Source organism: Scyliorhinus torazame, chromosome 3, assembly GCF_047496885.1.
Source record: "Scyliorhinus torazame isolate Kashiwa2021f chromosome 3, sScyTor2.1, whole genome shotgun sequence".
In the NCBI taxonomy this organism is placed as follows: Eukaryota; Metazoa; Chordata; class Chondrichthyes; order Carcharhiniformes; family Scyliorhinidae; genus Scyliorhinus; species Scyliorhinus torazame.
This window is the reverse complement of record NC_092709.1, coordinates 126,300,210-126,327,509: the sequence shown is the minus strand read 5'-3', so window position 1 is coordinate 126,327,509 and position 27,300 is coordinate 126,300,210. Positions and strand designations below refer to the sequence as shown.

Genomic DNA, 27,300 nt, shown 5'->3' with positions numbered 1-27,300 from the left:
GAACATTTTAATATTCCTCGTACAAGTGTACACCACTGCCCCACTTTCTCGATGGTGCCGGATTGCCATCCTGGGCCCCCTCCACCCGCAGGCGTTATCGCGGAGGCGGGGACCCACCATCATGTGTTTGGACTGAGGGGGATGAAGGGATCGCTTGTGGGGCCTCGGACTCGGAGACTCTCTTGCAACCCACACTGGGAGTTCCAGCGAGTGGAGGTCCCCAAAATACAAAACAGGACTATGTGCAGCTCGGCTGTGCTTTCCCTGCTGAGGCCCCATATACAATGCGTGTTGTATTGTATAGTCATGTGTTTCCCGGTGCTGAGAGTGCCTGGAAACACGAGCCTAAAAGCATTTGGTTGAATTGAACCCTTCGAGTGTAGAAGTGTGGTCCTGATTAACAAATACAACTATGATTGGGGTGGGGAGTGACAAGTAGGGTGGTGGAGGAAGCAGTATGATTTAGTAATTATTTTAAGCAATAATTTGGAGTACAGAGTTAGAAAAGCAAGTAATGCTATACCACATAAATATCAGGTTTGTTTTTGCCAGCTTGCTTTCACCTTTTTACATATCGCATAAAGCCAAAATCTATTTAAGTGTTTCTTCGAAAGTGCCAGAATTCTCCATTTGGGAGACTATGGGTGCAATTCCCCGGTTGCATTCAAGCGAAAGCACAATGCGGCAGTAGAATGCCAGGAGAGGCCTGCATCGAGCCATCTGACAGGCTCCATGCCCGCGAGATTCACCGGAGTCCTTTGAGACGTCGGAGTCGGAACTCCGCCTCAAATGGGCAGGACCGAATGACGCTCGCGGAATTAGCTCACAAAACCTACATACGGCCTACCTGTCCAGGATCCACTGGCCTCCATCAATCTCCGACCTCCCCAGGGAGGCTGCAGCCAGACAAATGTGGACCAGGTGGAACGGCAACCGGGCCATTGGAGACCCCTAGGTGGACAGGGTAAGTGCAGGGTGGCCCCCTGGCCCTCCCATTGGAATGTGAGCACCTTGGCAGTGCCCAACTGGAACCTTGGCACCGCCACCCTGGCACTGCCGAGGTGCCTGGATGGCACTGTCAAGCCATCACGAGCACTGTCTGGATGCCAGATTGGCAGTGCAAGGGTGCCAGTGTGGCACTGCCAAGGGTTGGGGTGAGGGGGCCATGCCCATGAAATGAGGGTGGAGTGGGGGTTTTCAGGGTGGGGGAATGCAGGGCAGGTAAGTAGGGGCCTCAGGGAGGTTTGGGGGTGATGGGTAGGATTCCTAGAAGGGAGGGGTTGCTGTAAGGGGGCTTTGGGGGCCTGAAGAGGGAGGACCCCCAGGGACCACATAGCAGGGTGTCCTCATTTGGGGGGGTCTGGGGTAGTGTCCATGTGTGTGAGGGGTGACATTGCCCATGGGTGGTGTGGGTGGGGGAACCACAGGCTCACTTAGTGATCGGGACACCCTTTCAAAATGGCCGCCCGATCTCTGAGTTCAGCTTCAGAATGCTAAAAGAAATTCGAAGTGTGGGCTAAACTGGTGAGAAACTCCCCAAAGCCCAAAAAAGTGACAGAGTGTCATTCAATAGCGGTGGGGAACTCACCGGCGCAGCTTGAAAAACCCGCCACAAATTAACTTAGAAATTGTGGGGGAGAATTGTGCCCTATGTTTTCCCACCAGAGATGAATGACCACTTCTTGGCGCTTGCGCCGGGAGCACAAATCAGAGGTGATTCACTATTCCACCCCCCCCCCCCCCCCACCCCCCCCCCCCCCCCCACCACCACCAGGCTTGGTTCTCTCTTATGGGGCTCTCTCTTATGAGGCGGTCTCTGGTGGAGGTCGCCGATCATACCGCCTGTCTAACTTAAAACCTTCTATGCTTCCGGGGTCCATATCCCTCTATTCCTATCCTATTCATATGTTTGTCAAGACTCCCCTTAAATCCTTAAATGTCACTATCATACCTGCTTCCACCACCTCCTCCGGCAGCGAGTCTGGTGGGGGTCTCTTATGGGAGTGTTTCTCGTGTGTGTCAATCTTGTAGGAGGGTCTCTGTAGGGGTCTGCCTTATGGGGGGCTGTGATGGGGGTCTTCTAAGGATTTTTTTGTGGATTGGTATTCTAGAAGTCCTCCTGTATCCAGCCGCTCCATCTAGCGAAGGATTTTTTTGAGGATTGCTTCGGCCATTCTAATAAAGAGCAAAGTTGGACCATTCCAAAATCTGGACTTCCAATTCCACCATTCGACTCGGTAGATCCTTCCAACTGAGCAACAAGCTAGCACGCCCACAATACCCCAATCTGAGATTATATTCCAGAGTGGAATTCTCCAGTTCCTTCCTGCTGTTGTTTTTCTCACGGTGAATGCGGCTTGACAGCAGCCGCCAGCGGAATCTTCCAGTCCTGTCAAAGTCGATGCTGATTTACACTGCTTGCCCATCCGTGGCAGGGTCAGCTTCACCTGGACCGGAAGATTCTGCTGGTGGAAAGAGCTGGGAGTCCGAAGAACTGGAGACTGCCATGGACTCTTTAGTGGTAGGTCCTTTGTTGGCCTCCAGCGCTTGCTTCTTCCTTTCTGAGGGTGCCAGTAGGACCCTGGGGGACTCCATGGGAAGGAGTTGCAGCTTGAATGTGCTCCAGAAGCCTCTGAGTCATCTGGCTCTGCCAGTCCTGGAGGCCCCCTGCTGTCGGCACCATGGTGAAGACGCCCTCATCAATGGTACTTATCACTGGGCCATGCTCTGGAGTGTGTGGGCAATGTCCATCTGTGTGGGATACATCTCTCAGTGACTGGGACATGATATTGAGGTCCTCAGTCATTGTTGTCACAGACCGAGCCCTGTCTTGGATACCGCCACTCAAGGCATGGACGTCATGCTCCAGGTTTTCCACCGCAGTCGCCACCATAGAAGTGTTGGCCACGGTGCCATTTCCTGCACCTGAGAAGCCTTTGGGATTCCTCCAATCGGTCTCGCAGTTGTTGGAATATCACTGACACACAATCCTGAATCTCATGGCTCTGCCCTATCATCTGCATCAGCGCAGGGAGATCCTTGTCCAGAGGCTTGGTATCTGGAAGGGACCCAGCTGTGTCTTGGGATCCAGCAGACCTCTGACTGCTGTCTCCATTGGATGTTCTTGCCTCCACCTGATGTGCATCAGCAGCTATGTGGTGCTCACCTGATTCTGCCTTTGAGGTCTGTCCTCTAATGTCGCCCACCGAGGTGTGTGTCTCTGTGCTGGTGGAGGGTGCGGGTGATAGTCAGGATGCATCACCGGATCACGGTGGTGCAGTGGGTTAGCCCTGTGCCTCACGGCGCCGAAGTCCCAGGTTCGATCCCGGCTCTGTGTCACTGTCTGGGTGCTCTCCTCCTTTGGGGCTTTCCCTGCGCACATGTTCCCTGAACATATCTCTGCGCTGTCTCTTGCAGTTCTTCCCAATCAGGGCCGTCTTCCTGTTCTAAACTTTCCCCAAAGTTGTCTTGGAATCCCTTTTGGACAGAAGGCATTGATTGCAGGTCTGCAATTTGCTTTGGCACTTTGCATGGTCTAAGGTACTCTGCCTTTGTTCTGTGGTTGCAGCGTGGAGCGCTCTCAAGGCTGCCTTGAGATCACTACATTGCTTCTGTAGCGTCTCCACCTGCTTCTCTGTCTCTTTCTTACCCAGGACAGCACACTGCGTGTCCTGATAAGCCTTCTCATACTGGGATTGAAAACTGCTTAAATGCGCCAGACAAGACTGGTGACCCCGTTTGGCGTCAGCCACCTCTTCATCTTTGGCTTCTAACTGTCTTTTCAATTCCAGGTTCTCTTTTTCCATCTCGCATACATCGATTTTACTCATACGATGTGTGCCCTCTACTTCCTTTCGGAGTGTCCTGACGACCTCCTCTGTGCCTCGCAATTGTGCCATGCAGGACACGATTGCCATTGGCTTGCGCGCTTTCGCTAAGCTTTTCTTATGAATTTCACTCATGTTCTCCCACCAAGTATGCCCTATACTTCCGGGACCTGAGTCATTATTACAGAAACCGCTCCACACGGGCCATCCTTTGCCCTGCAGAAATTTGCGAATTTCCACTTCCCAAATGGGACACTGTCCCACTCTAACGCTGCTGATCGATGCGACCGCAAATTCTTCGGGGTTCATGAGGCGTTGCATTGCCTGCATGGCCATCTCTTTTATCTGCTCGCTACGTTCAAATTTGGAACGGGGCTAAGGTGGTGTCGTAGATGCGGGTACGGCTTACGCTAATTTCCGAAAATACTGACTTCCGACAGTTTTGACGCAACAAAAACCTATCAGTTTTACCTTATAACCCTGTTAGTTACGCATGCATACACACACTTCTGAATTGTGAATTATTAACCAGAACCGCTTGAACACTTGTGGTTTTTGTTTCCGATTGGATTCTGTTCAAATTGTTGGGGTTCTCCCGGAGTGGTTTTCCACTTCTATGTCGGGTCCCGGGGGAGTCGCCAATTATGTTGCTCTTTTTAGCCTTAGTTTATTACCTCTGATTATGTCACCTTTGCTCACGAGTCGCCAGGTATCTTTCTGATCCCGCCACGTGGTTCAAGCTCGAGTTATGATTAATAAGTCAGCACCCCGCTTAGTAAGATTGAAATCAACGGTCATTTATGAGATACAACAATTAATGCTTACACAATAAACCTACTATCTATATCGAAACCTACCACTACTGGCCAATACTTAACTTTAGGGAGGGCCCACCAGGTCAGGGAAACGAATGGCTTATCGAATCAGATCTGGCCCGCGGGATTCAAAAGGCTGATACGGGTCGATGGCTAGGAGTCTTTATCGGGTAGTGATCGCTGGAGTCAAACTTACGGTTCTTTGTTGAAGGTTCTTGCAGGCGAAGAAGGGAGAGAGAGAGATCTGAACTTGGCCCCTCACTTTATAGGGCCCAGGGGCTTCCCGCCTCTCGGGGCGGCCCTTGACCCTGAGTCCCAAGTGATTGGACTTGTTCCCAATCACTGGGTTCGATATGCTCCAATAATGGGGCGATTCCTCGATCGGGGGGTGGTCGTTCACCTGTCTTTGTTTCGGCCACTGCAGGCACCGACAGGTCTGGCCCGGCATTCAATTGCTAATATGTTGCAATTGTTCCCGGGGATAGCCGATTAAACTGCAGATGTCTGGGCTGATGTGCTGCTAATAGTCCTGCGTATCGATCTGGGCCGACTTCCCCAGAGCCGAATACGCTATTCTGTCTGCAGCTGTCCGTTTGTGTCCTGTTGGCTGCTTTTCCCATCAGCCTTTTCGGTTAGCCATTTTAAATCGGGTTTTGGCCAAATTAATAGGGAATCAGCCATTTTAGGTGGCTACACCCAAAAATGTGCTGGCTAAGTAGATTGGCCACACTATTTGCCCTTTAATTGGAAAAAATGAATTGGGTACTCTAAATTTATTTTAAAAAAGGATGCATCGCCGGTATTCTCCTCGGAGCTCTCTTACGAAGCATTCTCTTGGGTGGTAGGCAGGGATATGACTCCAATGGCCCATCAGACGCAGATCCTGCAAGACAAGTAGTCAGTGAAAGGGAAGGATCATTTTGGCTGACATGAACAAGTTACTTGGGACAGGTCATCTGGGTGAATGGGCAGTAAATCCTTACCTCTCTGGTGCAGGCCAATCTCGCAGTCGGTTACTGCTCTCTCCTCGGGCAACCCCACAATCCCCAGTGCCTTTTCCTCATAGAGGGTGTGGACTCAGATCTTGGGGATTCCTCCTCCCTGTCTTGGCCCTTTCCCACTTATTATGGGCTACCTTCTCCTGCAGAGACAAAGAGAGGACATTGCGAGCCATACACTTGATGGGGCGGGTGTCTATAGTAGATGGCATGTGTGGCACCACACCTGGACATGAAGGGGTGCTTTTGGGCTCCATGGTGCTCTGAGGAACGAGCACAAAGATGGGATGTGGGGAGGGTGCAAGGTGTCAGCCAGTGATTTGTGGGGGCGATTTGGGAATTTGAGGGGTGGCAGGCGGAACTGATGCCAAGAGAGAGGTGGTAACTTACCCTTGCAACTCATTGGGGGTCATTCGTTTTCTCCTGGGTTCGTACAGTAGTCCTCCTGGCCATGCTGCCCGAACTGACAGACGCTGCCACTGCCTCCGAGGCGACATTGCTGACAGACGTCCAGTGTGTGTGCCGCCAGAGTCACTCAGCTCCTGACCTCATTGCAGCCTTGGTTCAAACATGGATAAAAGAGATGAACTCCAGAGGTGAGGTGAGAGTGACTGCCCTTGACATCAAGGCAGCATTTGACTGAGTATGACATCAGGGAGTCCTAGCAAAACTGGAGTCAATGGGAATAGGGGAAAACTCTCCACTGGTTGGAGTTATACCTGGCACAAAGGATGATGGTTGGAGGTCAATCATCTCAGCTCCAGGACATCACCAGGAGTTCCTTACTGTAGTGTCCTAAACCCAACCATCTTCAGCTGCTTCATCAATGTCTTACCTTCCATCATAAAGTTAGAGGTAGGGATGTTCGTAGGTGACTGCACCAATTTTCAGCACCATTCATGACTCCTCAGATAATGAAGCAGTCCATTTCCAAATGCAGCAAGACCTGGAAAATATCCAGGCTTGGGCTGACAAGTTACATTCGAACCACACAAGTGCCAGCCAATGACCATCTCCGACAAGAGAGGATCTAACTATTGCCCCTTGGCATTCTGTGACATTGCCATCGCTGAATCCCCGGCAATCAACATCCTGGGGGAATAACATTGATCAGGAACTGAACTAGACTAGCCATATTAATACTGTGGCCACCAAAGCAAATCAAAGGCTAGGAATCCTACAGCCAGTAACTCACCCCCAAAGCCTGTCCACAATCCACAAGGCACAAGTCAGGAATGTAATGGAATACTCGCCACTTGCCTGAATGAGTGCAGGTTCAACAACATTCAAGAAGCTTGACACCATCCAGGACAAAGCATCCCGTGTGATTGCTACCCCTTCCACAAACATTCAATCGCTCCACCACTGACAAACAGTGACAGCCATGTGTACCATCTACAAGATACACTGCAGTAATTTGCCAAGGTTCCCTAGGCAGCACTTTCCAAACCCACGACTACTGCCATCTAGAATGACCAGAGCAGCAGATACCTGGGAACATCACCAACTGGTGTTTCCCCTCCAAGTCACTCACTTGACTTGGAAAGGTGGCACAGTGGCTGGCACTGCTGCCTCACAGCTCAAGGGTCCCAGGTTCAATTCCAGCCTCGGGTGATTCTCTGTGTGGAGTTTGCACTTTCTCCCCCAGTCTGCGTGGGTTTCCTCCGAGTGGTCTGGTTTCCTCCCACTGTCCAAAGTTGTGTAGGTTAGATGGATTGGCCATGCTATATCACCCCTTGGTATCCAAAAGAGTAGATGGTGTTACTGGTTTACGGAGATAGGGTAGAGGCATGGGGTTCAGTAGGGTGCTCTTTCCAAGGGCCGGTGCAGACTCGATGGACCGAATGGCCTCCTCCTGCACTGTAAATTCTATGAAATATATATCGCTGTTCCTTCACTGTCACTGGGTTAAAATCCTGCAATGCCCTCCCTCACAACACTGTGGATGCACCTACACCTCAAAGACTGCAGTGGTTCAAGAAGGCAGCTCACCGCCACCTTCTGAAGGGCAACTATGGATGGGTAATAAATGTTGGCCTAACCAGCAACCTTACAAAATTCAATGTAAGGGCCAGAACTTTTATTCATACACACCTTTTTTAATAGTTCAGTTAGGTAAGGAATGTCTCTTGGTTTTCTTTTTGTGATTTGGATTTGTCAGAACATCGGACAATCAGAATACTGAGGTGTTTCATTTGATTTCCTTATAATCATTTGACCATCGATTGTGAACATGTGAGAGCTTTTCTCTAAAACAAAAGCTACTTTCAAAAATTCTAGAGTATTTATCAACAATTTGGCTACAGTTAAATTGCATAGACTGCCGCGAGTAGCTGAAAAAAAGACCATTTTAAGATGCAGGTTATGTATGTTGCTACATGGGAAAGGTACCTTTTAATATAATTATGTGAGTGCTAAAATGGCACTTTCTGCCATGTCTCGTATAAAATATGAAAAGGAAATTCTGGAAATATTCAGCAGGTCAGGCAGTGTCCGTGGAACGAGAAGCAATTAAATGTTCAAACTGCCTGTCATCAGAACTGCCATGTCTGCTGCTGCCTGACTGATCTTGCTCATTTTCTGGCACCTTTTCTGTCATTTGAATGGTGGGCTGATGGGATTAAATATTTAACAGATTGGCTTTTACACGTAGCAAAACATGTTCCTTTCCCCAACTGTACATTATTAAATGAACCGATTTTTGGAGGGACTGCAACAGATGCGGTAATGCTGAACTAAATATCTGAAGGCCTATTAAGAAAGTAACTCAATTGAATCAGATAATTCATTCCCATCACCACAGGTCCTCCATGATGCAATGTTGTTCAATGAGACAGCAGATTTATTTATCCCCCAATCCAGTAATGCTTCACGGGATCAGGTCTCTGGACAATATGAGAGTGTTCCATCATTTTGGGCTCAACTGCAGAACAATACGGAGTTATCATGCAGCCTATGATTTTACTGCAGTTCTGATGAACCGACATACAACACTGATGTTTCAACAAGATCACCTTACAACATGATATGGAGGGGAGGATTTTTAGCCTCTGGTGGAATTGGGCATGAAGCTGGGTGGGTGTGAAACTTTGTGCCGCCAGCTGGCACAAAATTGTGTCATTTTCTGGGCTCTATCCTGCAGGTGGGAGGGCGCGAGGTAGGCGGATGGCCAATTCAACGAGCTATTAAGGCCTGGTCAGTGGCTGGCTAGAATTTTCCAGTCTGCCACCACAGGTCTCTGGAGGCGGAAAGGGACAGTGCAGCTGGCTGGAGACTGAGCAGCTGCGGGGTAGTGCTCCAGGCAGGCCAGTCTTTCCGGTGTTAAGCTGCAGCCACAGGCCACCCTGTGGTTTTGGTGGCCTAGTGCCTGCCGAGTCAACTTTTTATTTGAAAAAAATTTAAAATGGTTGCGAGAGGGCACCTCCATCCTGGGGCACCATTTTTCAAACTTGCCTGTTGTAGTTTCCTAACTGCAGAACCTCCAACTGGTCTTTTAGCTTCGCAAGTCCACCCACTGTGCTTAATGGAACAGCGAGTCCGCCCTTGGGCAACCAGTTTGATGCACGATCAATGACCACTGAAGCGAGGTTGTAGTCCAACTGAAGGCTTTAATAAGCTAGATGTTTCCCCCAGCAGCTCAGGTACAGAATGAAGGCTGCTGGGGCAGTACGGGCTCTTATAACCCGCCTAGCAGGGCAGAGCTACCATACAGCTTGACCAATAGGAAGCATACAATTTCTACCAATGGTGTTCCAGCATTACCAGGTACCGTAATACCTCTACTACCACATTCACCCCCTGTTAAGAAAGAGTCCGGCGGGGGTGGTGGCCTGATACTACAAACATGGCAACGTGGTAGAATTAGTTATGGAGGTCCCGTAATACCTCCGTACAGTGTTTTGTAACTATTTACAATTCCAGTCACTAATTACAATTTATGATTTAAAATGAAGCAATCAGTCGATCCCTGGTCGTCCTCTGTGATCGTAGGAGCTTCGGTGGTGACTCCGGTGGAGGCTCGGGCGTCTGTGACTCTGGGAGCGTGGCCTCGATCTTTGTGGCAGCTTCGACACCCCTAGACGGCGCTGGTGGGGAAAACTGTTGACCTGGGAAGGGAGCGCCTGCGGGGTGCGTTGGTGGGTGGGGGGAACTAGACGGGGCCGGCGGAAGGACCGATCCTCCTGTAAGGTGCCCTGGTGGAGGGGAGGGTGGGACTGGTGGCTGGGGTGTGCGCGGGGCTCCGGCTGGCGCCTAGTGTCGTAGGGAGACCGTATCTTGTCGGCCGTCAGGGTATGCCACAGGCATACTGGAGGTTAGCGTGGAGAAGATGGACCCTCTCAACCAACGGGTCCGACTTGTGCGCCCGCATGTGTTTTCGGAGCAGGATGGGTCCAGGAGCTGCCAGCCAGGTCGGGAGCGAGGTCCCAGAGGAAGACTTCCTGGGGAAGACAAGGAGACATTCATGAGGTGTCTGGTTGGTTGTAGTACAAAACAGTGACCAGATGGAGTGGAGGGCATCCGGGTGGACTTCCTGCCAGCAGGAGACTGGGAGATTCCTGGACCGTAGGGCCAGTAGGACGGTCTTCCAGACCGTTCTGTTCTCCCTCTCTACCTGTCCGTTACCCCGGGGGTTGTAACTGGTCGTCCTGCTCGAGGCGATGCCCTTGCTGAGCAGGAATTGACGCAGTTCGTCGCTCATAAAGGAGGACCCCCTATCACTATGTATGTAGGCGGGGAACACGAACAGTGCAAAGATGCTATGGAGGGCCTTGATGACGGTGGTTGCGGTCATGTCGGGGCAGGGGATGTCGAATGGGAACCGGGAGTACTCGTCAATCACGTTCAGGAAGTACGTGTTGCGGTCGGTGGAGGGGAGGGGCCTTTGAAGTCCATGCTGAGGCGTTCAAAGGGACGGGAAGCCTTTATTAGGTGCGCTTTCTCTGGCCGGTAGAAGTGCGGTTTGCACTCCGCGCAGATTTGGCAGTCCGTGGTGGCTGTCCTGACCGCCTCGATGGAGTAGGGCAGGTTGCAGGTCTTGATAAAGTGGAAAAAGCGAGTGACCCCCGAGTGGCAGAGGTCCTCGTGGAGGGCTCGGAGGCGGTCCACTTGTGCGGTGGCACATGTGCCGCGGGACAGGGCGTCAGGAGGCTTGTTTAGCTTCCCTGGACGATACAAGATCTCGAGGTGGAGAGTTCGATCCTCCACCGCAAGATCTTATCATTTTTTATCTTGCCCTGCTGTGCATTATCGACCATGAAAGCAACCGACCGTTGGTCAGTGAGGAGAGTGAATCTCCTGCTGGCCATGTAATGCCTTCAATGTCGCACAGCTTCTACTATGGCCTGGGCCTCCTTTTCGACTGAGGAGTGCCGGATTTCGGAAGCATGGAGGGTACGTGAGAAGAAGGCCACGGGCCTGCTCGCTTGGTTGAGGGTGGCCGCCAGAGCTACGTCAGACGCGTCGCCCTCGACCTGGAAGGGGAGGGACTCGTCGATGGCGTGCATTGTGGCCTTTGCAATGTCTGCTTTGATGCGGCTGAAGGCCTGGCGGGCCTCTATCGACAGGGGAAAAGCTGTGGATTGGATCAGGGGACGGGCCTTGTCCGCTTAGTTGGGGACCCACTGGGCGTAGTAACTGAAAAACCCTAGGCAGTGCTTCAGGGCCTTGGAGCAGTGAGGGAGGGGGAACTCCATAAGGGGGTGCATGCGCTCAGGGTCAGGGCCTATAACTCCATTTCGCACTACTTAGCCGAGGATGGCTAGGCAGTCGGTGCTAAACACGCATTTATCCTTGTTATATGTAAGGTTAAGGATCTTTGCGGTCTGGAGGAATTTTCGGAGGTTGGTGTTGTGGTCTTGCTGGTCGTGGCCGCAGATGGTGACATTATCGAGATACGGGAATGTTGCCCGTAAACCGTACCGGTCAACCATTCGGTCCATCTCACGCTGGAAGACCAAGACCCCTTTGGTGACACCGAAGGGAACCCTTAAGAAACGATAGAGCTGCCCATCTGCCTCGAAGGCAGTGTATTTGCGGTCACTAGTGCGGATGGGGAGCTGGTGGTAGGCGGACTTAAGATCCACCGTGGAGAAGACCTTGTAATGCGCGATCCTGTTTACGAGGTCAGATATGTGGGGGGGAGGATACGCGTCCAGCTGCATAAACCTGTTGATGGTCTGACTGTAGTCGATGACCATCCTATGCTTCTCCCCGGTCTTTACCACCACTACTTGAGCTCTCCAGGGACTGTTGCTGGCTTCAATTACTTCTTCCCTCAGTAGCCTTTGGACCTCTGACCTAATAAAGATCCGGTCCTGGGCACTGTACCCGTCTGCTCCTGGTGGCGACGGGTTTGTAATCCGGGGTGAGGTTTGCAAATGGGGAAGGCGGGTCGACCTTCAGGGTTGCGAGGCCGCAGACAGTGAGGGGGGGTGGGGGGGTATAGGGCTGCCGAATTTGAAAGTTAGACTTTGGAGATTACACTGGAAGTCTAAACCTAGGAGTGTGGCCGCGCAGAGGTGGAGAAGGACGTAGAGCCGGTAATTTTTAAACTCCCTTCCCTGGACTGTGAGGTTTGCTACACAAAACCCCTTTATCTCTACTGAGTGGGAACTGGAGGCCAGGGAGATTTTTTGATTAACGGGGCCGACGAGGAGAAAACAGCACCTTACCGTGTCGGGGTGTATGAAGCTCTCCGTGCTCCCAGAGTCGATTAGGCAGGACGTCTCGTGCCCATTGATAAATACAGTCATTGTAGCAGTTAAGAGTGTTCAAGGCCGGGACTGATCCAGAGTCACCGAGGCTAATCGCAGCAGTTGAGTGTTCTCTTCGGGCAGTGTGTGGTCAGCCGAGCTGGGGTCCTGGGAGTCCATCCATGATGGCGGCTCCCATTGGTCGCACATGGCTGGGGGTGCACAAAACGGCGGCGCCCATCCATCGAACGTGGCATCCGTGGGACAAGATGGCGGCGCCCGGGGGCCGCACATGGCCCTGGAGTAGGAAGATGGCGGTGCCCGCTGGCCGCACGGGGACCGTGGAGAGGTTTGTGGTGGCGGTCCCTTCATAATTTTATATGTTTCTATAAGATCCCCCCTCATCCTTCTAAATTCCAACGAGTACAGTCCCAGTCTGCTCAACCTCCCCTCGTAATCCAACCCCTTCAGCTCTGGGATTAACCTAGTGAATCTCTTCTGCACACCCTCCAGTGCCAGTATGTCCTTTCTTAAGTAAGGAGACCAAAACTGAACACACTACTCCAGGTGTGGCCTCACTAACACCTTATACAATTGCAGCATAACCTCCCTAGTCTTAAACTCCATCCCTCTAGCAATGAAGGACAAAATTCCATTTGCCTTCTTAATCACCTGTTGCACCTGTAAACCAATATTTTGCGACTCATGCACTAGCACACCCAGGTCCCTCTGCACAGCAGCATGTTTTAATATTTTATCATGTAAATAATAATCCCTTTTGCTGTTATTCCTACCAAAATGGATAACCTCACATTTGTCAACATTGTATTCCATCTGCCAGACCCTAGCCCATTCACTTAGCCTATCCAAATCCCTCTGCAGACTTCCAGTATCCTCTGCACTTTTTGCTTTACCACTCATCTTAATGTCGTCTGCAAACTTGGACACATTGCCCTTGGTCCCCAACTCCAAATCATCTACCTAAATTGTGAACAATTGTGGGCCCAACACTGATCCCTGAGGGACACCACTAGCTACTGATTGCCAACCAGAGAAACACCCATTAATCCCCACTCTTTGCTTTCTACTAATTAACCAATCCTCTATCCATGCTACTACTTTCCCCTTAATGCCATGCATCTTTATCTTATGCAGCAACCTTTTGTGTGGCACCTTGTCAAAGGCTTTCTGGAAATCCAGATATACCACATCCATTGGCTCCCCATTGTCTACCGCACTGGTAATGTCCTCAAAAAATTCCACTAAATTAGTTCGGCACGACCTGCCCTTTATGAACCCATGCTGCGTCTGCCCAATGGGACACTTTCCATCCAGATGCCTCGCTATTTCTTCCTTGATGATAGATTCCAGCATCTTCCCTACTACCGAAGTTAAGCTCACTGGCCTATAATTACCCGCTTTCTGCCTACCTCCTTTTTTAAACCGTGGTGTCACGTTTGCCTTCCTAACTGCCGACTGAACCTGCACGTTAACTTTAAACGAATCGCAAACAAGGACTCCCAAGTCCCTTTGTGCTTCTGATTTCCTAAGCATTTCCCCATTTAAAAAATAGTCCATGCCTCCATTCCTCCTTCCAAAGTGCATAACCTCACACTTTTCCACATTGTATTCCATCTGCCACTTCTTTGGCCACTCTCCGAGCCTGTCCAAGACCTTCTGCAGCCCCCTTGCTTCCTCAATACTACCTGTCCCTTTACAGATCTTTGTATCATCTGCAAACATAGCAACAGTGCCTTCAGTTCCTTCTTCCAGATCATTAATGTATACTGTGAAAAGTTGTGGTCCCAATATCGACCCCTGAGGCACACCACTAGTCATCGGCTGCCATCCTGAAAAAGATGCCTTTATCCCCACTCTCTGCCTTATGCCAGTCAGCCAATCCTCTATCCATGCCAGGATCTTACCCTTAACACCATGGGCTCTTAACTTATTGAACAGTCTGCTATGTGGCACCTTGTCAAAGGCCTTCTGGAAATCTAAATAAATCACGTCCAGTGGTTCTCCTTTGTCTAACCTCCTTGTCACTTCCTCGAAGAACTCTTAACAGAATTGTCAGATGTGACCTCCCATTGACGAAGGCATGCTGACTCGGTCCTATTTTATCATGCACTTCCAAGTATTCTGTGATTTCATCTTTAATAATGGACTCTAAAATCTTACCAATTACCAAACTCAGTGGTCAATATTAGTGGTCAAAATTTAGGGCTGAGATGAGCAGAAAGTCCTTTCAGAGGGTTGTGAACCCTTGGAACTTTCTACCACAGAGGATTGAAGCTTCATCATGGAGTATATTTACACATATATATGTGCTTATTAGCAATTTGAGAAAGATGCTGTGATTGCTTCAACTCCCTACTTTATCCATATTGTTAAACTGACCAATCTAGGCAGTACAGACGGTGCAATTAGTCCGTGTCACTGGATGAAGGAGTGGAAATTCAGTTTGAGGTTCAATGATGACCGTTATTCAGAATGCTTCCACAGATGAATGTGCGTGGATATGATTGGCTCAGCTGTGATGGACCCTGCAGATGACTTGTCTAACATTTACTGCCTATCGATGCACAGAAGTGCATAGTACTGGAGGGTCACCTTGGCTCAAAGAATCATAACTCAGCAAAGAGTCACTGGCATCAGAAGAAGAAAGCAAAAGATTGTTAAACAAATAGAATAAATGGCACAGATAGAGGAATAGTTTGTACACACATTGAATTGTTTTATTATAGTTCCCATCTGTTTTTTATTGTAATATAAAGCTGAATACCAAATATTTTAAAGTCTGGTTGCTTGTCTTTTAATGTGATGTGAGAACTGCTAATAAAAGTGCTTGGTTCTAGTACTAATAGTTCGATTTACAATAATCTGAAGATCAGAAATCTCTTCATATCGAGGAATATTTCCTCCATACACTGTGTTATGAAATGGCAGGCCGTTTATAAAGAATGGGTAGATTATTACACTACAAAAAGAGGCAATCTTCTCTGTAATCATTTTTGATTTAAATATTTTTGATATATTAATGCTTTTCATTTCAACAGGCACCGCTCTGCGTTGTAAGCCATGGAGAGAGTGGACCTATTCGCTGCAACAGGTGTAAAGCCTACATGTGTCCATTGATGCAGTTCATTGAAGGTGGGCGGCGGTACCAATGTGGATTCTGCAATTGCATCAATGAAGGTTACTATTTAATTTTGTTATCTCTTGCCATTAGAAACCTTACAAGGTGTTAATCAGTTCAGACAGGTGCCTCTAATACAACAAATACTTTTGACTCCCTCTTAAATAGAGAAAATGAAACTTGCTTTTGATAGTGTTTTGCAGCTCTCAAGGGCATTATCCTAGAGTGTATGGCCTAAAATTCTGTTTAGGCCCATTCTGGGGTGCAGAGTAGTTGGTGCATCGGGAGTGGCAACTGAAATGCAGCCTCGGGCCTCATTAGAATGTTTCCAGCTAGCTGCAAGTGCCAATTTCGAATGCAGAAGCTGCTTGCCAGTTTGGCCTGGAACCATTTGGCTGGCTGCCACATTGCCAATAATCCTTAGTTAAGTCATACAAAATGGGGAAGAGAACAGGGTTGGGGTATTTGAGAGCGGTGAGGGGTCCTTTGGAGTACTTAAAACTTTGTTGTGAAATGCTGGCTAACTTCACCCGGCATTTACTTAACAGCACATTTTGACTTTGTGTCCTTAAAAGAAGCATTTATTTCTTACTAGTAGGACAATAAATTCCATGGTTTGATGCTTCAACCTTAATTGAATATTGCTGCATTCGATTTTCCATGTGCAGCGCCTCAGGGGATCTGTTACTTTTCGAAAATATAGAATTGGTTTGTTTATCCCCCAAAGGCAAAGGCTTGTATTCTAAAAGCTCACCATGGAACATCTTTTCTGGCAAATTTAGAAACTGATTTTAAGTTGTATTTTCTTGAAAAGGAATTGCCTGTGTTAGTTTACGCAAGCTGATCAGGTACATGGAACTGACTTTAAGTTGCGTTGTTTGATTTGATAGCTAAATTGCCCGTCACTTTCTCCACTAACGTTGCTACATTCCCTCAGATGAAATCAAACCATATTTGTTCAAAGAAAAATCAGCAATGTGTGTAAGCTTGGATTAAGTGCTTGGCTATTTTCCAAGTATGTTGCCAGAACTGTTTGACTGGAACATTTTACTTAAGTTAGATTTTATTCAGTTGGATCAGAATAACCCTTTCCCTTATAAAGTAAGCTTGTTTACACTTGTTCTTAAAATCTTTCTTCCTGCTGCCTCCACAAACTCAAGGGCAAATATTCCATCTGTGGTAATCAGTGAAACTACTGATATGTTTTTAAAGCCGTGTTTTTTAAAAAAAATCATTTTTACAGGACATGAGCTTCGCTGCTTTGCCAGCATTTGGTGCCCAACCCTAATTGCCCTTGATAAGGTGGTGGTGAGCTGCCTTAGAAACATAGAAAAAATAAGAGCAGGAGGAGGCCATTCGGCCCTTCAAGCCCGCTCCGCCTTTCATTATGGTCATGGCTGGTCATCCAACTCAGTGGACTAATCCCACTTTCCCCCATATCCTTTGATCCCCGTCACCCTAAGTGCTATATCTAACTGCTTCTTGAAACCATGCAATGTTTTGGACTCAACTACTTCCTGTGGTAATGAATTCAAAGGCCAACCACTCTTGGCGAAGAAATTTCTCATCATTCTTGTCCTAAATGGTCTACCCCCTATCCTCAGACTGTGCACCCTGGTTCTGGACACACCCCATCACCGGGAACATCCTTCCTGCATCTACCCTGTCCAGTCCTGTTTGAATTTTATAGGTTTCTCTGAGATCCCCCTCATTCTTCTGAACTCCAGCGAATGCAATCCTAACCAATTCAATCTCACCTCGTAAGTCAGTCCTGCCATCCCAGGAATCAGTCTGGTAAACCTTCGCTGTACTCCCTCTATAGCTGGAACATCCTTCCTCAGATAAGGAGACCAAAATTGCACACGATATTCCAGGTGTGGCCTCACCAAGACCCTGTATAATTACAGCAAGACATCCCTGCTCCTGTACTCATATCCTCTCACCATGAAGGCCCGCATACCATTTGCCTTCTTTACCGCCTACTGCATCTGTCTACTTGCCTCCAGTGACTGGTGTACGAGGACACCTAGGTCTCGTTGCATATTCCCCTTCTCCTAATTTATGGCCATTCAAATAATAGCCTGCATTCTTGTTTTTGGTACCAAAATGGATAACCTCGCATTGCTCCAAATTATACAGCATCTGCCATTCATTTGCCCACTCACTCAACTTGCCCAAGTCACACTGAAGGATCTCTGCATCCTCCTCACAGCTCACCCTCCCACCCAACTTGGTATCATCTGCAAATTTGGAGATATTAGATTTTGTTCCCTCATCTAAATCATTAATATGTATTGTGAATCCCTGGGGTCCTAGCACTGATCCCTGTGGCACCCCACTAGTCACTGGTTGCCAATTTCAAAAAGACCGTTAATTCCTACTCTTTTTTTTTTTTCCTGTCTGCCAACAACTTTTTTATCCATCTCAATACACTGTCCCCAATCCCATGCACTTTAAGTTTGAACCATTGCAGTCCATGTGGTGTAGGTACACCCATTGTGCTTTTAGGGAGGGAGTTCCAGGATTTTGACCCAGCGACAGTGAAGGAACAGTGATATATTTTCAAGTCAGGATGGTGAATGACTTGGAGAGGAACTTCCAGGTGGTGGTTCCCATGTATCTGCCGCCCTTGCCCTGCTAGATGTTGTTGCTCTGTTTATCTGGTTATAAATATGGCGGTCAATATGGTCACCTTCCTTAATCCTAATTATGTTTACTTTAGAGTCGCCAGGTATCTCTCGATACCGCCACAAGGTTCAAACCCGAATACTGATCAAAGAGCCAATACACCAGTTAGTTAGTTCAAAGTCAATACTATTTATTTACACACACAGTAAGATCTACTCCTGCACAACAGTACTACAAACTTAACTATCTCTAACGCTAACGCCTATACTTAACTTCGGGTGCCCACTTAGCCAGAGGAACAATGGCCGTTGTTCGGATCGGAGGCTGTTGGGTTCGAAGGTATACAGAACAGCAAAGGTCGTCTGTCTGCTAGCGAGCGTTGACCTTGAACTTACTTGCTTCTGGTGATGCTGGTGGATGGGTCTCTCCACTTTGAGCCAAGTCCAAGAGAGCGAATCTCTCGTGGGGGTTCCTTCTTATACTTGGAGGGGCTTCGCGCACTTTTAGGCGGGCCTTAAACTTGGTCCCAATTAATTGGGCCGCTTCTCGATCATTGTTATTGATCTTGACCAATAAAGGGATGGGTGCCCTGATGGCTGGGCGTGTCTTAGGTGGCCGTTGCCCTTGCTTTGTTTGTGCTTTTCGGTTGGGGGACTGGCGCCGCCGGGATGTCTGCAATAGTATCGGTTACCTGAGGAATGAGTGTCATTCCTTTGTTTCCTGGAGATGGGCCATCAATATGCTAATCGACCCATAGTTTCAATTCCGTCTGGGAGCTGTTTCTCAAATATACGTTCAGGCTCTGTGCCTGCTTGTTTTCTAGCATTGTCCACAGTTCCCTATATTCTTTGCGAGTGTCCATTTTGTACTCTGGAAGTGGCCATCCCAGGTGGCTACAATGTTACTGGTCATGGGTTTGGAAGGTACAGCCTAAGGAGCCTTGGTGAGTTCCTTGGTGAGTGTATCTTGTAGATGGTACACATTGCTGCTACAGTGTGTCGGTGGTGGGGAGCACGAATGTTTGTGGAAGTGGTCCCAAACAAGAAGTGGTGTCAAGCTCCCTGAGTGTTGTTAGAGCTGCACTTATTCAGGCAAGTGGAGAGTATTCCATCACACCCCTGTCCATCATTTGCTGCTTATGCTGTTAGGCATGCAGAAGTAGTCCTGTGTTATAGCTTCACCAGGGTGGCACCTCATTTTTCGGTATGCCTGGTGTTACTCCTGGCATGTCCTCCTGCACTCCTCATTGAACCAGGTTGATCTGCTGGCTTAGTGATAAATGGTAGAGTGGGGGACTTGCTAGACCATGAGGTTACAGATTAATAACAATAATAATCATCATCTTTATTATTGTCCCAATAGGCTTACATTAACACTGCAATGCAGCCACTGTGAAAGATTGTGGCTGAGTGCAATTCTGCTGCTGATGGCCCACAACGTCTCACGGATGCCCAGTGTTGAGTTGCTATTTCTGAATCTTTCCCATTTAGCACGATGGTAGTAGACACATCATTGGAGTGTACACTCAGTGTGAAGACGGAACTTTGTCTCCGCAATCATGTAATCCCTACCGTACAGAAGGAGGCCATTCAGCCCATTGACTCAACATCGACCCTCTGAAAGAGCACCCCACCTGATCCCACTTCCCCCCGCCCTAGCGCAATAACCCTTTAACCTAATCTACACATTTTTGGACAATTTGAGCATGGTCAATCCACCTAAACTGCACATCTTTGGACTGTGAGAGGAAACCAGAGCACCCAGAGGAAACCCACACAGACCCAGGGAGAACATAAGAACATAAGAACTAGGAACAGGAGTAGGCCATCCGGCCCCTCGAGCCTGCTCCGCCATTTAATGAGATCATGGCTGATCTTTGTGGACTCAGCTCCACTCTCCGGCCTCTACACCATATCCCCGAATCCCTTTATTCTTTAGAAAGGCATCTATCTTTTTCTTAAAATCGTTTAAAGAGGGAGCCTCAACTGCTTCACTGGGCAAGGAATTCCAGAGATTCACAACCCTTTGGGTGAAAAAGTTCCTCCTACACTCCATCCTAAATCTACCTCCCCTTATTTTGAGGCTATGCCCCCTCGTTCTGCTTTCCCCGACCAGTGGAAACAACCTGCCCGCATCTATCCTATCTATTCCCTTCATAATTTTACATGTCTCAATAAGATCCCCCCGCATCCTTCTAAACTCCAATGAGTACAGTCCCAGTCTACTCAACCTCTCGTCATAATCTAATCCCCTCAACTCTGGGATCAACCTAGTGAATCTCCTCTGCACTCCCTCCAGTGCCAATATGTCCTTTCTCAGATAAGGAGACCAAAACTGAACACAATACTCCAGATGCGGCCTCACCAACACCCTATACAATTGCAGCATAATCTCACTAGTCTTGAACTCCATCCCTCTAGCAATGAAAGACAAAACTCGATTAGCCTTCTTAATCACCTGTTGCACCTGCACACCAACTTTTTGCGACTCGTGCACCAGCACACCCAGGTCCCTCTGCACAGCAGCATGTTTTAACATCTTACCGTTTAAATAATAATCCATTCTGCTGTTATTCCTCCCAAAATGGATAGCCTCACACTTGGCAACTTTGAATTCCATCTGCCAGAACCTAGCCCCTTCACCTAACCTATCCAAATCCTTCTGCAGACTTCCGGTATCCTCTGCACTTTTTGCTTTACCACTCATCTTAGTGCCGTCTGCAAACTTTGACACATTGCACTTGGTCCCCAACTCCAAATCGTCTATGTAAATTGTGAACAACTGCAGGCCCAACACTGATCCTTGAGGGACCCCACTAGTTACAGGTTGCCAACCAGAGAAACACCCATTTATCCCCACTCTCTGCTTTCTGTTAGTTAACCAATCCTCTACCCATGCTACCACTTTACCCTCAATGCCATGCATCGTTAGTTTATGCAGCAACCTTTTGTGTGGCACCTTGTCAAAAGCTTTCTGGAAATCCAGATATACCACATCCATTGGCTCCCCGTTATCTACTGCACTGGTAACGTCCTCAAAAAATTCTACCAAATTAGTCAGACACGACCTACCCTTTGTGAACCCATGCTGCGTCTGCCCAATGGGACAATTGCCCTCCAGGTGCCCCGCTATTTCCTCCTTAATGATAGATTCCAGCATTTCCCCTACAACCGAAGTTAAGCTTACCGGCCTATAATTACCCGCTTTCTGCCGACCTCCTTTTTTAAACAGTGGTGTCACGTTTGCTACTTTCCAATCCTCTGGGACCACCCCAGAGTCTAGTGAATTTTGATAAATTATCACTAGTGCGTTTACAATTTCCCTAGCCATCTCTTTTAACACTCTGGGATGCATCCCATCAGGGCCAGGAGACTTGTCTACCTTTAGCCCTATTAGCTTGCCCAATACTGCCTCCTTAGTGATTACAATCATCTCAAGGTCCTCACCTATCATATCTTTATTTCCATCAGTCACCGGCATGTTATTTGTGTCCTCCACTGTGAAGACTGACCCAAAAAGCCTGTTCAGCTCCTCAGCCATTTCCCCGTCTCCTATTATTAAATCTCCCTTCTCATCTTCCAAAGGACCAATATTTACCTTAGCCACTCTTTTTTGTCTTATATATTTGTAGAAGCTTTTACTATCTGCTTTTATGTTCTGAGCCAGTTTACTTTCATAGTCTACCTTACTCTTCTTTATGGCTTTTTTAGTAGCTTTCTGTTGTCCCCTAAAGACTTCCCAGTCCTCTAGTCTCCCACTAATTTTTTGCCACTTTGTATGTTTTGTCCTTCAATTTGATACTCTCCCTCACCTCCTTAGATATCCACGGTCGATTTTTCCCCTTTCTACCGTCTTTCTTTTTTGTCGCTATGAACCTTTTCTGAACACTGTGAAAGATCGCTCGGAAGGTTCTCCACTGTTCCTCAACTGCTTCACCATGAAGTCTTTGCTCCCAGTCTACCTTAGCTAGCTCTTCTCTCATCCCATTGTAATCGCCTTTGTTTAAACACAAAACACTAGTGTTTGATTTTACCTTGTCATCCTCCAACAGTATTTTAAATTCCACCATACTGTGGTCGCTCCTTCCAAGAGGATCCCGAACTATGAGATCATTAATCAATCCTGCCTCATTACACAAGACCAGATCTAGGACCGCTTGTTCCCTTGTAGGTTCAATTACATACTGTTCCAGGAAATTATCCCGGGCACATTTTATAAACTCCTCCTCAAGGCTGCCTTTACCAACCTGGTTAAACCAATCGATATGCAGATTAAAATCTCCCATGATAACCGCTGTACCATTTCTACATGCATCCATTATTTCTTTGCTTATTGCCTGCCCTACCATCCTGTTACTATTTGGTGGCCTATAGACTACTCCTATCAGTGTCCTTTTCGCCTTACTATTCCTGATTTCCACCCAAATTGATTCAACCTTGTCCTCCATAGCACCAATATCATCCCTTACTATTGCCCGGATGCCATCCTTAAACAACAAAACTACACCACCGCCCTTACCGTCCATTCTATCCTTTCGTATAGTCTGATATCCTTGGATATTTAACTCCCAGTCATGACCATCTTTTAACCATGTTTCAGTAATGGCCACTAAATCATAGTCATTCACGATGATTTGCGCCATCAATTCATTTACCTTATTTCGTATACATGCAAACTCCACACAGACAGTCACCCAAGGCCAGAATTGAATTCAGGTCCCTGGCACTGTGAGGCAGCAGCACTAACCACTGTGATGCCATGCCACCAGAAGGACTATGTGATGGTCACTGCTACTGATACTGTCATGGACAGATGCATCTGCGGCAGGCAGGTTGGTGAGGATGAGGTCTCGTCTGTTTTTCCCTCCTGTTGGTTTCCTCACCACCTGTCGCAGACCCAGTCTAGCAACTATGTCATTTAGGACTCGGTCAGCTAGGTCAGTAGTGGTGCTGCTACCAAGCCACTCTTGGTAATGGGCATTAGAAGTCCCCCACCCAGACTACATTCTGCACCCTTACCATCTTCAGTGCTTCCTCCAAGAGGTGTTCAACATGGTGGAGCATGATTCATCAGCTGATCATAGATTTCCTACAGTGCAGAAAGAGGCCATTCGGCCTATCAAGTCGCCACCGATCCTCCGAAAGAACACCCTACCTAGGCCTACTTCGCCACCCTATCCCCGTAACCTCACCTAGGGGCAATTTAACATAGCCAACCCACCTAATTTGGACATCTTTGGATTGTGGGAGGGAACCGGAGCATGCGGGAACTGGAGCAGACACTGAAGAATGTGCAAACTCCACCCAGTCACCTGAGGTCAGAATCAAACCCAGGTCCCTGGTGCTGTGAGGCAGCAGTGCTAACCACTGTGCTGTCCGCGTGGACAGTATTTGGTAATCAGCAGGAGGTTTTCTTGCCCATGTTTGACCGGAAGCCATGAGACTTCGTGGATGTTGAGGGCTTCCGACTGTGCTGACCCTTCCGACTACCGCCCTTTATGGTGGTAATTTAAAAAAAAAAAATGTAAAATAAATTTAGAGTACCCAATTCATTTTTTCCAATTAAGGGGCAATTTAGCATGGCCAATCCACCTAGCCTGCACATCTTTGGGTTGTGGGGGCGAAACCCATGCAAACACGGGGAGAATGTCCGTGTGGAGTTCGCACAATGTCTTTTGATGGTAATCGTGGTTTCTGGAACGTTATCTGTGAGGTATGATTCTGTGAGTATGAGTATGTCAGGCAGTTGCTTGACAATTTGGCATAAAGTCACCAGATGTTAGAAAGACGACTTTGCAGCATCTGGGTCTCTGGATCACTAGTGCAGTGGGGATTTTCACAGTAACTTCATTGCAGTGTTAATGTAAGCCTACTTGTGACAATAAAAAGATTAAATGGCTGGGTTTGCCATTGTCGTTTCCAGTGCCTAGGTCGATGGTGGGTGGCCTTCTGGTTTCTTACATTTTTATTGACTTTGTAGCAGCTTTGACACAACTGAGTGGCTTGATAAGCCATTTAAAGTGACCAACCGCATTGCTATGGATCTGGAGACACATATGGGCCATGTACCATTTCCGTAAGAGAGATTAGTGAACCAACTGTTTTTTCTTACGATAATCAACACTGGATTCATGGTCATCTTTTAATTCCAGATATTTATTGGATTCAATTTCCACCCCTGTGGTGGGATCTGAACCCGGGTCCCCAGAGTATTACCCTGGGTCTCTGGACCACCAGTGCAGTGGGGATTTTCACAGTAACTTCATTGCAGTGTTAATGTAAGCCTACTTGTGACAATAAAAAGATTAAAATACCACTATGCCTCCCCATGTGCAATATCATGGGGGCCAGGATGCAGGAGATTATTGTGGTTTATATTGTGAGAGAGGGGCCGGGATTCTCCGAACCCGCGCCGGGTCGGAGAATTGCCGGTGACTAGGGAAATTCCCGCCACTCTGCTCCGACACCAGGACGCGATTCTCTGGTGACCGGAGAATCAACGGCAGTTGCGCCCACGTGGTCGATGTGGCGCCGGTCGGGGCCGTTGGCGCCGGTCGGGGCCGTTGAAAGAGGTCCCCGCGGTGATTCTCCGCGGTCGACCAGCCGAGTCTCGCAGGCATGGCTCCACCCGGCGGGAACTCGGACCCGCGGGCGCGGTGGCCGTCCTGGTGGGGGGGCAGAGGGATCAGAAGCTGGGTGGGGGGTGGGGGTGGGGGTGGGGGGCCTCCACAACGTCCAGGCCTGCAATCGGGGGCAACCCATCGGCGGGCGCCTGCCTCCTTCCGCACTGGCCCGCTGTAGGGCTCCGCCATGTTGCGCGGAAACGGCCACCATGTGGACCCGCGCCGGCAGTGCAGGGCCGCGTATCACCGCCGGAGCTGCATGGAGCACTCCGCCGCCATGCTGGTTCCCTGAGGGTTGTTGACGCCGGCGTGAAACGCTATAGTATTTACGCATTCGTCAACACATAGCCGGGATTTCGGAGAATCCTGGCCAGCTATGCTGTAATAGGATTAAAGGGTTTTATTTTCTATAAAATCACTAACCATGTATTTGAAAGAAAAATATTTGGTTTGTCTTTCAGCTGCTGTTGTAGAAAGCTCCTCTTGGGCAGCTGTTTTCAGCGGCAATTCTCAGTGGGATTCTTGGAACACACCAGTGATATTTCCCAATTTCAGTGCTGGTAGAACTGGAGCACCGCAAGCTTTTTATTTGCCAGTTTCCCAGGAACTCCTAACCTTGACCAAGCTGGTCGCTTTGTAAAAAGTTAGTGGGAGATTTGTGTAAATGGATATTAAACACTTGTGTGCAGCTGCAGCTCTTAAATGGCTGAAGTTGCTATTTAACAGCTTTAGTTTCATTTTGGCTCCTTCCACAGTACCTTCTCAACCTGCGTCCTCTACCACTTAGAAGGACAGGGGCAGCAGATGCATGGGAACGCCACCATCTGCATGTTTCCCTCCAAGCCACACACCATCCTGATTTGGAACTATATCGCCGTTCCTTCACTGTCACTGAGTCAAAATCCTGGAAAACCCTCCCCAACAGCACTGTAGGTGTAAAAGATGGCAGCTCACTACTACCTTCTCAATTAGGAATGGGCAATAAAAATGCTTATCTAACCAGTTTAGCCCACGTTCCAGGTCGGATGGGTGTTAGCCAGAATCTTGCAAAGAATATAACAGGATTATTGAACACCATGAAATTTCAACACCACTGTATTTCAGGCTGACCATAAAGTATTGATGGAGCAGTATGAGTCTAGATGGCTGAAGGATGTCATAGAACACGTGCCTATATTCATGCTTTGTTTCAGGTCCTTCCCCAATAAGTCCAGGAAAGGAAAGTTGTGCTTTTTGGGTCTCAAAGGCACCCTCCTGATGAGAGGATTTGGCACAAAGTATGAGCACAGTCTCCATCATCTAGAGGACCCGGCAGTATAAAACCTGACAACTTAAGGCCAGCTGGCACCTCCCTATGTTAGGTAGATAAACAGAATGTAAAAGGTTACTCTCAGCCAGGGACCACACCCATACAACCCAGCTCTTTTATGACAACACATGCATACCCACACTTTCTGTACTCATTTTAAAACTGGAATTATTGTCACATGTGACAGTGAGCCCACAGAGCAAGCTTCCAACAGAACCAAGCTGCATGATGGGTATTAATTTGCTAACATACATATTGGATTGTACACACTCATCAAACTTCCAACTTAATGCTATGGCCTCAGTTTTATCAGAGGACAGGTTCAGTGCATGATGCAGCAAGAGGGACCAAACTAAACAAAAAACCTTCATGCAGAACTGGAGAAATTTTAAATAAGGTTCCCACCTGAACCTGGCAGGAATATCTGTTCAACCATGAGGTTGTACCTTTATGGACCATGCGGAATGTGAAGCATAGCTTATATTTTTATTTGAACAATGAAGCTTCACTGTAAACATCCAAAAACTGTTGGTTAGTCAAAATCTTAGGCCAGTCCCCTACCAGATATGTTATACATCATTTTGCATACAAATGTTCTCACAACATTCAGTAACATAATTTAAGTCCATAAGACATAGGAGCAGAAAGAGGCCATTTGGCCCATCCAGTCTGCTGAACCATTGAGGTCATGACTGATCAGACATAAAGTGGGCAACACAGTAGCATAGTCGTTAGCACAGTTGCTTCACAGCTCCAGGGTCCCAGGTTCGATTCCTGGCTTGGGTCATTGTCTGTGTGGAGTCCGTATATTCTCCCCATGTGTGCGTGGGTTTTCTCCGGGTGCTCCGGTTTCCTCCCACAGTCCAAAGATGTGCAAGTAGGTGGATTGGCCATTCTAAATTGCCCTTAGTGTCCAAAAAGGTTAGGTTGGGTTACGGGAATAAAGGAGATAGGGTGGTGGTGTGGGACTTAAGTGGGGTGCTCTTTCCAAGGGCTGATGCAGACTCGATGGACTGAATGGCCTCCTTCTGCACTGTAAATTCTATGATTCTATGAATCTTCAACTCCACTTTCCCACCTTACTCCCATAACCCTTACAAATCTGCCTATCTCAGCCTTGAATATACTTAATGACCTGGCCTTTACAGCCCTTATGGTAAAGAATTCCACAAATCCCTCTGAGAGAAGGAATTCCTCCTCATCTCTGTCTTAAATGAGCAACCCCTTGCTCTGAGATTCCGCCCTCTGCTTCTAGACTCTCCGACAAGAA

The 27,300-nt window shown here is 48.2% G+C and overlaps 1 protein-coding gene across 1 annotated transcript in view; it reads left to right on the top strand.

Moving 5' to 3' along the window:
- The window catches only part of LOC140408667 (protein transport protein Sec24D-like), a 278,487-nt gene that overhangs the window by 146,232 nt on the left and 104,955 nt on the right, over window positions 1-27,300 (top strand). Inside the window, exon 9 of the mRNA XM_072496182.1 lies at window positions 15,392-15,530. Within this exon, the coding sequence (XP_072352283.1) occupies window positions 15,392-15,530 (139 nt within the window). The remainder of the gene's footprint in view (window positions 1-15,391; window positions 15,531-27,300) is intronic.